Source organism: Gavialis gangeticus, unplaced genomic scaffold, assembly GCF_001723915.1.
Source record: "Gavialis gangeticus isolate Ggan-Ray unplaced genomic scaffold, GavGan_comp1, whole genome shotgun sequence".
In the NCBI taxonomy this organism is placed as follows: Eukaryota; Metazoa; Chordata; order Crocodylia; family Gavialidae; genus Gavialis; species Gavialis gangeticus.
This window is the reverse complement of record NW_017728998.1, coordinates 22,124,337-22,137,299: the sequence shown is the minus strand read 5'-3', so window position 1 is coordinate 22,137,299 and position 12,963 is coordinate 22,124,337. Positions and strand designations below refer to the sequence as shown.

At 41.1% G+C, this 12,963-nt stretch overlaps 1 protein-coding gene across 1 annotated transcript in view; it reads left to right on the top strand.

Moving 5' to 3' along the window:
* Nucleotides 1-12,963, top strand: part of TDRD12 (tudor domain containing 12) — an 83,795-nt gene that overhangs the window by 27,435 nt on the left and 43,397 nt on the right. Inside the window, exons 14-19 of the mRNA XM_019505281.1 lie at nt 272-373; nt 1,269-1,454; nt 2,638-2,794; nt 6,537-6,664; nt 8,422-8,613; nt 10,103-10,231. Coding sequence (XP_019360826.1) covers nt 272-373; nt 1,269-1,454; nt 2,638-2,794; nt 6,537-6,664; nt 8,422-8,613; nt 10,103-10,231 — 894 coding nt within the window. The remainder of the gene's footprint in view (nt 1-271; nt 374-1,268; nt 1,455-2,637; nt 2,795-6,536; nt 6,665-8,421; nt 8,614-10,102; nt 10,232-12,963) is intronic.

The window sequence follows — 12,963 nt, the reverse complement described above, 5'->3', positions numbered from 1 at the left end:
CCCCCCCCCACGTAGCAGTGAGGTAGATGTATTAAGACACCTCTTAATAATTAGATTTTATACCTGGAACATTATTTTAAAATAAGTTTTTCATATGTAGAATCTACTTATTGGGGGAGTCATCTTAGATCCAGGTAAATATGGTAACTACTTTTCTTGAAATGCAAAATTGATACAAGATGTACATTATGGCTACTTTTGGGGTAGTATATTAAAGGAGAGATTTGTATTAAATATTTTCTTTTTAGTGCCTAAATATATGTATTTTTAGGAGTTTCTAAAGGTCAGTGCAGAACAACATTTTGTTTTTAACAAGAAAATAGAACCTTGTTCATCTCTTGAAACAGCACCACTTCTTGTTAATCTGAAAAAGGTAATATTCACATTTATTTTTACCCTGTACATATTAATGGATGGATGACCCTTATCCCCTTCTGTGGGGCAGTCTAGGCAGTTACTTGCAATCATGTAAATGAGAAACATAAAGAAAAATACCCAAGTAATTAACTGGCAGAACTTTCATATTTGCAAAAGCAGTATCCTTCCTCCTTAATTATTATTTTTTTAAGATCCTGTAATTGAGCATATTTTCTCAACAATTTTTTTCATACTTCATATCAAGGGTCAATTTGGTTTGTGTGTGTGGCTTCTTTAATGGCTGAAAGACTTAAAATCCACTCGGCATCTTATTTCTTGCAATACTTCATGCCTTTCTTATTGGTACTGCATACCAGGACATTATTTCTTGGGTTTTATTTTGGTTTATTAGTCTAGAAGGATGTCATTAGCAACTGACTTCAGAATGATTCCCAATAAATGAGTTTTTAGATAAGCCCTGAGGAACCTTCTGCCATTCTACAAAGTATGTTAATGCTTGAAAAAATATAAGCATATATAGGCTTTGTTTTGGAGAATAATTTTTCTAAACCTATTTTAAAAGTTGGTGTAATTCCATCATGTACAATGTTTGCCACTTTTACTTTCAACGTAATTACTGCTTATGTGGATCTAAGAGAAGGAAATTTGTGAATGCATCCTTGTGAGCAATATAATTGATCCAGAAGTGGCAACAAAAAACAGTGAAACAAGCTTCTGCAATAAATAGTATCTATTGTGCTCAAGGAAAAATAATTCTTATTTTATTTATTTTAATGTTCCTTATTTGAAATATTTAAACATTTGTTTTCTTATGAGAGGACCTTTAGAATTAAACGTTTAAAAACTGACGGATTTTTTTGATCTAGCAGTTTTCATTTGTCTTTTTGTAGGAGCTTCTCTGGAATAAGTTTCAAGGCCCTACTTTCACACAGTCTTATTGTTGGCCACCTATAGCTCGTGGATGTGATGTAGTTGTCATCTCTCATCATGGAAATGATCCTCTGTTGTATATTCCACCAATTCTTACATTTTTGCAATCAAGAGGCTGCTACAAGTCATTGCCAAGTGGGAATGGTGTAAGTCAAGGAGGGGCAATTATTTGGGCTGGAGAGCCACTTACGAAGTTTTGGTGAGCTGTTGGGAGAGGTGGGAGGGTGCTGACCCAGCCTCGTTCCCTATTGTGGCTGTTTACACTTCCTTGTGGGGGAGTGGGGCTGTGGGATGGAATGGGTGGGTAGGGTCTCTGTGGAGACTGCCAGGACCCCCCGTGGGTAGGTTGCACTTGGCTGAATGAATGGGATGCGGCTGTGGGTGGGCAGGGAGCAGCATCTGAGAGTGGGACAGGATCAGGATTGTGGGGTGGTGACAGCAGGGGGGCTTAGGCCTGGGGCAGAGCCAGGATCCATTTGCTGCACATCCCTGCAATGGACAACAGTTTCCTGGCAATGCATTGCCTGGCCCTGTGGACTGCAGCTCCCAGTGTGCCTGAGAGCCACAGTTGGGAATAGGGCAGGCTGCACTCCATGCTGTGTGGCATGTGCTAAGAGGTGGGGCCAAGGGACCCACTGTGGGCTGGACAGAAATCACTTGGCAGGCCGGATCCAGCCCGTGGTCTGTATTTTGCCCACCCCTGGTGTAAGTGCATTCACTTTCTTAATGTGTTACCATTTTAAGGGAAAATACAGTCTCAATTAAAATACAGTGATTGGCTTATAAAATTTAGGCTATTCAGGTGTGTTTTTAAATGCCTTAGCATCTGAATTAGATCTACTGTAAAGTAAAAGGAGGTAAGTTAAATCAATGTGAAGGTTCTCAATAGGGAAACTTAAACATTGACAGCATTTTATGGAACTTGTATCTTTTAAAAATAACTTAATGAAGTGTAAAGGAGACCCTGGGGTCTTGGCCAAATTTTAGTTTGGATAAAATGTTTAAGTATCTGAATTTTCCTCTTAGTGTTCAATGAATAAGAAAGGTTTTATTTTTGTGGTACACCATTGTGTACTCTTGCTTTATGTTAAATAGTTCCTGAAGTTTCAATGGGAACAGTGCTTTCTGTATAGGTTAACATGCTCTTTTACTTTTTGAAACCTTTTGGGATTAATCAAATGTTGTTATTATCTTAAATAACCTTTCTATATTATAACCCCTAGCATCCTGAGATTTTTTTTTTTTTTTAATTCTAAACTAAAATTCTGCAGACTGATGTGTGTGTGTGTGTGTGTGTGTGTGTGTGTGTATGTATCTGTATGGATATAGCCAACAACACTAATTGTGTGTCCTGGATGGAAGAAAGCACAACTCATTTTTGAATTACTGAAAAAATACGGCAGATGTTCCAGACCGTTGCATCCATTGTTGTTATTAGTTGGACTGAATAACGAAGAGGTCAAAAATATGAAACTTCAACAAGGATGTAAGAATCACTTATTGCTTGTTTATGTTTCAAAATGATATGGGTTAAACTGATTTTGCAAAGTGTTAAGTCTGCTATTTTAAAATCCCAATTTGATGCATTTTTTTTTTTAAAGAAATTGCATAAATTTACAACTAATGATGGATTATTTGCACTTGGAAGAGCTCAGTTAAAAGGTAGATAAATTCTCTATGCTATCCTGCCAGTGAATCTAAAGTTCTTACAGGCAGCAAATCTGTTTGAGACTCTATGAAAGTGATGCTCTAATTACATACCTTAGGGCATTTGTAGACGACACGGGAGGTTTAAATTGAAGTGGTGCTTTTTTTTTAAAAGCACTGCTTCAATTTAGAGTGAAGTCAGCCCCTGTCTTGTGTATACCTGTGTCCTTACCTGCCTCTCTGGCAGCGGGGAAGGGAGAGCGAGCTGCTGGTTGGTGCTTCCCTCCATAGCGGTGGTGGCCTCCCTCCCCTCCCTGCCCCCAGGGAGCACCCGTTTGCAGGCATCTGGCTTGGATGGTCCTGGGGGGGCACTGCAACTGTGGAGGGAAACACTGGGCCCCTTTGCAGCTCAGGCAGGCAGGCAGGCTCCAGGGAAGGGAAAAAAAAAAAAAAAAAAAGATCAGGCTTGCCACTTTTTTCCTTCAGTGCAGCCTGCCTTCATAGATTTCATAGACATTAGGGCTGGAAGGGACCTCAGAAGATCATCAAGTCCAGCCCCCCTTCCTAGGCTGCTGCCTGCTGGGGCTGTCTGCAGAGCTCCTGACCCGCACAGAGCCTGGTGATACCGTCTGCGGCTGTAAGGTAGCAAACTAAAACTCCTCGGAATTTGCTACAGCAGCTGGAATTAATGCATAATACAGGCAGTCCTTGGACTTGCAACCCAATTGGTTCCTGAAAACCATGGCTTAAGTCAAAACATTGTAACTTGGAACCAATTTTCTCATAAGAAACAAGGTTATAAATGGGGGATTGGTTCCTGAACCAAGGCCCAGTACACTATTTTCACCAAAAATACCCCAGGACTTTGTACTTGATTATAGATGAGTAATATATCTACAGTAATATATTTATATTGTAAATAACAATCATTGATTCGGAAGGACTTCTTTGAGGTGACTTTGGACTTTCTGAAGGACTCTTGGTTGGACTTTCTGGTTCTTAGCTGGAGTCCTGGTATTCTCAGGAGTCTTGGCTACTGGTTTTCCTGGAGTCTTGTCTGCTTTCTTAAAGAAAGTGTCCAAGGAAGTTTAGACAGATGTTCTCCAGGAAGATGAGCAATGCAGTGAACTTGTTTGCTGGCATGACATTGCATTGGATCAGGCATTTTAAGTCAAAACTGGCGATGTAAAGTTGAGACGGTGTAAATTTATAAAGGTTGTAAGTGCAAAACGTAACTCGAAACATTGTAACTTGAGGGCTGCCTGTACACCACCGAATCTGCAAACTCGTGCAAACAGCAACACCATTAAAGTGGTGCAACAGGGCATTTAACCCACTTTAATGTGTCATCTATAAATGCCCTTAGAGACAAACATCACTTCTTGATGAACTGAGGTATTAGTGTAGAATTCTTGCTTGGAGATGACCAAGTTTAGGCTGTTCTGTGTGATATGCAGATGTAGCCAAAAAGGAATTACGTTACTCCATTGTACTGTACAACAAAAACCAAGGCAGTTATTTTCCAGTATGGAGTATGTGAAGAATATTGTAAAACAGTGGTACTTGTCCTTTTTCCCCCAGTGGGCTGGATGGGCAGTGCCCTGTCTATCTGCTGGCTGTCTTGATCCAGCATGAGGGCAGGTGCAGTGGGCACCTTCTGGCTGGTTGGAAGGGGGCAGGGAGCAGCTCAGCTGCAATCTGGCCCTGTGGGGTGAAAGGGGGTGTGGCCTGGCTGCAACCAGTAATGTGGAGTTTGGGATTGGGGAATTTGGTGAAGGGAGAGTCACCATATTAATGGCCACCACTCCCTTGATGCCAAATTTCCTGCCCTGTGAGGAGCCCTGTGGGCCATGTAGGGAGCCCTGAGAAAATCATGGGTTTCTTGTAGATAATTCACAGCACATATGCAGGTAAAGTATCATTTTTCATGGAATATTCACGGAACTACCATTGATCTTGGCAAATGAGTTGCTGTATATTCCATGAAAAATGATAGCTTACCCCTGCACATGCCACATATGTGGCAGGCACGCACATGCACCGCCCTGGCCCTTGAAACTCCCTCCCCTCCCCCACATGCACTTACCTTCATCCGACTGCTGGGGCTGTTCCTACAAGCCTGCCTGGCTGCATCCTGGCCATGTCCCCAGCAGCTGTTTTGCAGGCTGGAGTTGCAAAAGCCCAGGTTTCCCCTTGCAGGCTGGAATGCTGCCAGCCTGCAGAGGGAAACCTGTGCTTTTGTGGGCTTTTCTGGCACAGCCTCTGACCATTAAAAATCGTGATGTGTGGCTGATTTCTCGGTATCCACACAGTCTGCAAAATCACAATTTTCTTAGGGCCCTATAAGTGCATATTATTAGCTTAATATACAATTTAGAATGTTAAGTTTTAAAACATTCAAGTGGACAAGAGACTGCCGAATCACAAACGGGCAATCTACCTAACTCCTATCGGTAGGCAAATGGCAAAGAGTATAAGTAATTGGAAATAAGAAAAGATAGTGGCTGAGAGTATTGATATATTGCATTTTAAAAATATATTTTTGTTGACCCTGGGTTGATAGCTGAAATTAAAATATTGATGGCTTTTTGCTGAGGCAGCGTGAGAGGCTTTTTAAAAATTGCCAGTTAACTGTGTATACTTCTGTAATGTATATTCTTTGTGATGTATTTTGTGAGTGAATTCAGGGTTTGATTGACATTAGTTTTATATCTTGTTTCTTAATTGGTAGGCCTGTCATACAGTGATGCTTGACATGACTGTATAACAATCAGTTGTATTTATTCATTTCAGCAGATTTGAATTACAGGATTACATGCTGCATGTCTTGGCCCGCATTTCTAGACTTGTTTCCCAAAATTATTGTTTTTTTTTTTAAAGCAGGTACTGTTAGGGAGTTCTGTAGACCTACATTTGTATTGTTTATTCCTATTCTCTGACTTGCAACCCTTTCCAAAACCATCTACCAAGTTATGCAAACTGAACAGGAGTTTGTAGATGTTGAATGCTTCATTTTTTTACTTAATGAGTTGAATCTTTAGTTATATGAAGAGAAGAGGTGTGGAAAGTATCTTTTCAAGTGTGGGGGGTTTGTTCCACCTCCTTAACTTTGGGCTGGAAACAGAAACAGGATACTGTACTGTTACTTGAATTTGTTGCATTTCAGTCCCAGCATGGAAAGCAGGATCGGGAGATGCAGCATTATCTGTTCTGCCATTTAGGGCAATTTTAGCCATTTTTGTGCCCTAAATATCACAGACAAGTTAAATCAGGAACCAAAGGTATATCCCAATGTCCGTATAAAATTCTTTAAAAAGATTCCTTCTGAATGGTTGTCCATGTGCGTATAATCACTGGGTGTGCTCCTGCCTTGGAGCTTCCTTTTGGATACAAATGTGCATTTGGACAAAATTGTCTTCAACTCCAGTTCCTGGGAACTGGTTTTTTTGTTTATTTTGTTATTTTTAATGTAAAAATAAAATGACCAAAGCACATGATGTAAAACAACAAGAATTGATAACAGTGCTTTCGTAAATGAAAGCTGAAGTGTTGCCAGCTTTTTTTTTCCTTCCACCATGCAGGTGAAGTGATTGTAACCACACCATACAGCCTTTTAAGACTGCTTGAACACCATAGCTTGTTATTACTTAGACTTTGCCATCTTGTTCTTGATGAGGTTGAGGTACTGTTATCAGAAGCCAGCAAACAAGTGAGTATGAGATTTGTTCAGGTTGTCTTATGTTGCTTCTACTGTATGTTATAATTTACATATTTAGAAGGACAGGGAACTGTTATAAATATGACCTCAGTATAAAACAGGACTCTAGCCCATGATATGATTGTCCAAATTTTAGCAAAAGTTAACCCCCCTACCAAAAAACAAAAAAAAAAAAAGAAGAAAGACTTTAAGAGGTTTGCAAGACTTAAAAAGAGACCTGGGAAACTGGGATGGGGAGCAGTTTAAGAACTGATTTTTCCATGCTGCTTTTAACATGGTGTCTAATGTCTCAGAGCAGAAAGGGAAAACGTAACTCATGGGATTGGTGTGATGCAGACACTTTTTCCTCGGGGCTGTACAAAACTTTTTTTCAGTTTTTTTTCCCCTGAGATCTCTTTTGATTACCTGGTAGGCAGACTTCTCCATTCCCCTGGAATGGAAGACAGAATTTAGCTTGAACCAAGATTACTTTCCCATCTACAAGTCATACAGACTAAGTCTTTTTGCTGCAGGGTCAGTAGAGACTATTCAAACTGATCCTGACACACAGGGGTCATAGGGAGATGTGTATCTGTATCAGTAAAAGTAATGCACTAGAAGTGAAGGCATTCTGTGATGTGCTCTGCTGCAAGGGAGAAATAGAAGCCCCCTGCTAACTGACAGCCTCCCACCCATAGTGGGGCACAGCAAGCAAAGCTGCAGCCCTCCTGTACTCCCCCACGAACAAGGTTGTCAGTTAGCATGGGAGTGGTACCAACCTTCCCCATTGCAAGTAGAGCCATAGCCTTTATTCCTGGATGAGCAGTAGCTCTGCTGACTGCAGGCAAGTCTAGTCCTGGTTCAGTGACAGCCTGGTGCTGGGAGGAGGTATGTGGGGAAGTGGGCAAGTTTTGCTTTCTTAAAGCTTCACCCACTTTCCTCCTCCCTCTGCTATTTTGGGATCAAGGGGGTGCAAAGGATTTTTTATGTATATATACTTTGTGAGTGCTTTAGTGTGCACCTCAAGCAGCTCATCTGAGGCTTTTGCCTTAACAGTACCTGGAGCACAGTGCCTCATGGCAGGTATAAAAGGTCCCTGCATACTTCAACACCATGTCCACCAAGGCAGTTTTCCTAGTTGCTGAGGATAACCGCTTTTCTGGCAAGGGGTAGTACCTGGGCGGAGGTAATGTATATTTAACCTCCCGCTTTCACTTCCAATAGAAAGATCTTGGCTTTACACTCACTTTATGGAAATGGAAGATTTCTTTCTAGCTTGCTTTTGTGGCCATATGGCTGAGGCAAGCGAAACCCAGGGGCATCCAAACCCTAATCTCCAGGCTTGAGCCTGCACATAGGATGCCCACCAAAGGATTTGGAAGCATCTGAAGCCCCAGGTGGGGGTGGCGGATGTTCGCTGGTAGTATGGCCACATATGGTTCTTGAATGACTCATGGATTTGGAATTGATTTGGCTGATTTGACTTGGAACATGAAAAATTTTTCTTTAAAAAAAAAAAAATTCCTCCAAAAAACAGGTCCATGCATACTTTCTGCTCTTCAGTTTCCTTTACCTACCTTGCCTTGAGATGAAATATACTTCCCAGCATGTTTGCAGCCTGCATTTTTGAAACGATGGGTTCTGGCTTATACGTACAGTGTGACTGGTCTTTCTTAGGTGCAATGCAGTCTCCACTGACTGTTACTGTTTGTAGACTGGAATAAGAGAGGGGTTTACCCAAAAAAAGAAAACAAAATCTCTTTTTACAGGTATTTATGATCCTAGAATATTATAGGAAAACAATCCCTGTTGCAGGGAGGGAATCTGCACCACGTCAGATTGTTGTTGTTGGAACTCGTTGGAATAAACATATAGAACATGTAACAAGAGAGTTCATGAATGATCCTTATATTGTGATAACATCTATGGAAGAAGCATCCATATATGGAAATGTTCAACAGGTAAAAGTCCAGGAATTGTGCTTTTTTCCCCTCAGTTGTATACTTTGTGTTCCGTACAGAGGTGATGCTTATATACTTTTTGCAGTGTTTTTTTATGGTTGGAATGAGCTTAGTTTTTAGATTTGAACATTTATTGGATATTTCACCATTTTTATTATGCTTATATTGTAATCACAGGTAAGAATGCCTAAACTAGTGATTTGCAACCAGAATGCCCTTCCAGCCTTACTTTCTACAATTCTGAGGGCACTGACAGACGGCGGGGTGGGGGAACAAAAATGCACTTCACTGGAAGAAGCAGCACATTAGTTTGACCTAGCTCTGTAGTATCTGTATAGATTGGGCACTTCAGTGGGGCTTTTTGGGGTTTTTATCCAAAGCGATTCAATCATCTATTAGATAAAAGAGCCAAAAAAGCCCCAGTAAAGTACCTCATGTATACAGGTGTTGGGTGAGCCGGGTCCAACTAACCTGATGCCTCTTCTGAGCATGTGTTGGGCTCAGCACACAGGCGTATGGCGTTTGAAGTGCTATTTTTGGTGGGGAGGGGAGGGTTTATGTTTGTCAGCACCCTAAGTAATGCACATCATCCCAAATAAACATCAGGTACATGTAATCATGTACTATATATACCACTTTTGTTACAGAGCAGTTATTCCAGATGTACTAGATTGGTAAACGAATACAAAAAAAATTTCCAACTTTTTTTTAAACTATAAAGTCAGGTGTCATAATTACCATGAATCCCAGCACTTCATGGTATAGTACAAAAAATTCTATACCTAACAAGGTCATGAAATTAAAATCTCATGAGTTTATCACTTCCAGCCAAGCAAAGTACTAAGTGTAACTAAATATGTCTGCTTTCCAGTGATACAAAGCTCAAATCAGATCAGATTGGGCCATACTAAGACTTTAAAGTTGTGACATTTTAGTTGATTTAAAAAAAAAAGTCTTCTTTTTGACTCGACATATTTTTGGGTGCAGAGAGAAGAATTTTTGTACTAGGCTTGATTTTTAAATGGTAGTTTTTTCAAGTGACAATTGGAGTTGGGGTACAGTCTCTGAATTGGAACTTCTCAGATCTTAAATCAATGATTAGACTTAAGGCATCCCTCAGAAAATGCTGGCTCTTAGCTTTCATTCAATTTTTTGACTATGGAAAAATAATGGAGCAATTCTTTTGTTGCAGAGAACTCAAAAAACTCATAACGTCAGAATGTTTTAGCACCATGGATTAGTATTTGAAATACCGGAGTTTATCATATTTGTGTACCTAAACAAGCACTAACATTGCGTAGCACCTAGTGGCACCCTTGGAAGGATCTCAAGGTGTCTTAGAGTTCTGGCATTACTAGTTACGTTTTTTGATTCTGATAGTGTAATTGCAGTGTATAAAAGCGATGTACTTATGAAGAAGATTCACTGTAGTAAAATGACAAGATTTTTTTGTCCCAGTTAACTTAACTTAATTTTGTCACTTTAACAGGTAGTGCACCTTTCTTTGGACTGTGACAAAATCTCTGTATTACTCAGGATATTGGATTTCACCCCTAGTAATGCTCAGAAGACCTTGATTTTCACTAATTCTGTGGATGAAACAGAAATGGTTTATAGAGTAAGTATTATTGTGTACATATAGATATGGAGAGTGTTTTAAGTAACACGGTACAGCAAGTTACAGCAACACTGACTTCTGAGCAGAGATTAAAAATGTGAACTTTTGAGATCAGTAATTTCTTCTTGCCAGAGAAATAATTGGTTATAGATCAAAATACTTCCTTTAGAGTGCCACTTTAAAGTTGTGAACAAATTCCATATAACACTGTTTTGATTTTTCCAAATGAAAATTCATGAAAGTTGTTGGGAAAAGGAACCTAAGGCAGACAAGGTAGGAGGGTAGAAACAAAAAAGGAATAAAAGCTAAGCAGACAGGGCAGAAGCTTGTAACCATTGGAGAATACTTTTCTGCAAAACGTAAGTAGAACCCACAATCTCTAAGAAAAATAAGGCCCTGGGCATCAAAATTTGAGTGCTTAAAATGAGTGAACATTGTCAATTTTGGCCTCAGGGTTGCTGTTGGATCCTTATCTGTTAAATGAGTAAACTAAAGTCAGTTTTACTTCACGAGGATGCTGTAAAAATAAATCCATTAATGTTTGCATAGCATTTGGGGGCTGTGGTGATGAGAGTAATATATTTAGTACAGAGTTTACATAATACGCAGCAAGTAAAGTCAGCTTATACCCTTACCACACTCCCTGCCCCCTTCACCCCACTAATATACTATACAGTAAACAGCCTCAGTCTTGACAGGGCTTATCAGCCCCTTGTAGGGTTAGTGCCTGACCCCGTTAATTTGTTACTAGTAGAACTCTTCTTTACTTATCCCACCACATTTTAGATTTCGTCACATCATATTACCAGAATTACTGCCCTCCCTTCTTGTTGGCTAGGATTATTTCTGAAACCCAGCTTTGCCCCCATGGTACAGTAACACCACTCCTTCCAGGGAGCACTTGCTATATTTGCCTGATCACCTTTATCCTGCTCCCCCAAGTCCAGTGTTGATGGTTTCATTTCTCAGTAGAAACTTTTTTTTCAACTGAATAATTGCCCACCGTAACTTTTTTCTCTCCCACAGTTGGTGTTCCCAGCTTGTGTACAGTCCCCCCCACCCAATCAAGGCCCCATTCATCAAATATAATTAGAAAGCCTGTTGGCCAGGGAGTTAAAAGGCCAAAACTGTAACATCTTTGGAACTTAAGTGCAAAATTCCTCCATGTGTCTGTTGTATGTTCCAAAGCATTGTCAGTGCCAAATGGACATCAACTATAAAATGAACATTTTAAGTCAATTATTTTCCATTCTTGAAGTCATTTTAAGGTGTTTGTTTCTGCATAGTTTGCAGTGGATTTTGGGATGGAGTGCAGAACTTTAACCTTTACTGATAATTTCCATATCCCCAACCATCGCTCACCTGTTGTTTGAGAAAAGCCAAAGGAAATATTAGCAGTTCTAGAGGGAGGTTCATTTTACTGAAACGATTGAATGGGATCTATAATGCTTTACTTTCACTTTATTTTTCTATTTGATAAGTCTAAGTTACAGAAATCCGAAACAGCCCTAAGCACTTCAGTGTCCCTATGCCACAAATGGTTAATTTTCTTTTGGTTTGTTCTAAGACTTAGATTCTTAGGGCCTATTTTCTGTCATCCTGGAGGATTGCCCAAACCATAACACACGCTTTGTCACACTGAAACACAACTATTTCAGCCTAGCTGTGATGTGGTTGGTAGGTTCACACACAACACTACTTGTAAAATATTTTTTTCTTACCTTCAGGGTCCCCTTGCATCACAGTCCTGGCAAGGATCACAAATTACTGTAATGGTGTAGTCTATACAGAGAAGAAGGCCCTGGGGCATTAAGACCCAGATGTCAGCAATGCAGATTCTTTGAGCAAGCACTTGAGCAAGCACAGGCTGTCAAATATGCAGATAAGAGCTGATGTAAATCCTTGTATATTAACAACACCCTATCGATGCTTTCACTTATGCAGGCGAAATCCCCCTTTGTTATGTAAGCAAATATGTAGTTTCAGATACTTTTTCAGTCTCTGAAATGTATGGACAATGCTGGCGTAGTATAAAGAGCCTTTCTTTTATTTTAGAATCTAGTTTGGGATGGTGCAGTTAGAGGGCATGGCAAATTGGAAGAGTTTCTCGTTACCCTGGTCCTGCTACTGGGTCAAGCAGACCAACTAGGTCAGGCGTGGGCAAAATACGGCCCACGGGTCTATCTGGCCTGTGGGGCCCCTAAAAAATTTAGAAAATTAATATTTATCTGGCTTTGGTTCCTGTCAAAAATGACAGGAACCAGGGGCAGTAGGATCCAGGGGAAGCCGGGCCTGCTTAGCCCCGCCCCCCACAACCGGAAGCCCTAGCAGGGGCTTCTGGCCTGGGACCATGTGGCAGCACCTGTTCTGGAAACTCAGGTAAGGGGTGGGGAGAAGGGCAGGGGAGAAGTCTGGGGAGAAGCAGCCCCTCCCCGGCCCCACGGCTGGCACTCCCTGCTGCAGCCACTCATAGCCTGTGCAGGGATGTCCTGAGCAGGCACAGGCAGCCCCATGTGGACTGTGAGTTGTTGCAGCACGGTGCCGGCCATGGGGCGGGTGAGGGGCCGCTTTTCCCATGCTCAGCACAAGCTTGTAACCTGCCCGCGCTGCCAGCCTGGGCCACGCGCCAGCTCTGGGCTCGTTCCGTTGGGGCTGCACACAGTGGCAGCAGCTGTGGCCTCCCCACTTGCCGTGCCAGGCAGAGTTTGCTGTTGCTGCCCATCTGTAGGTTA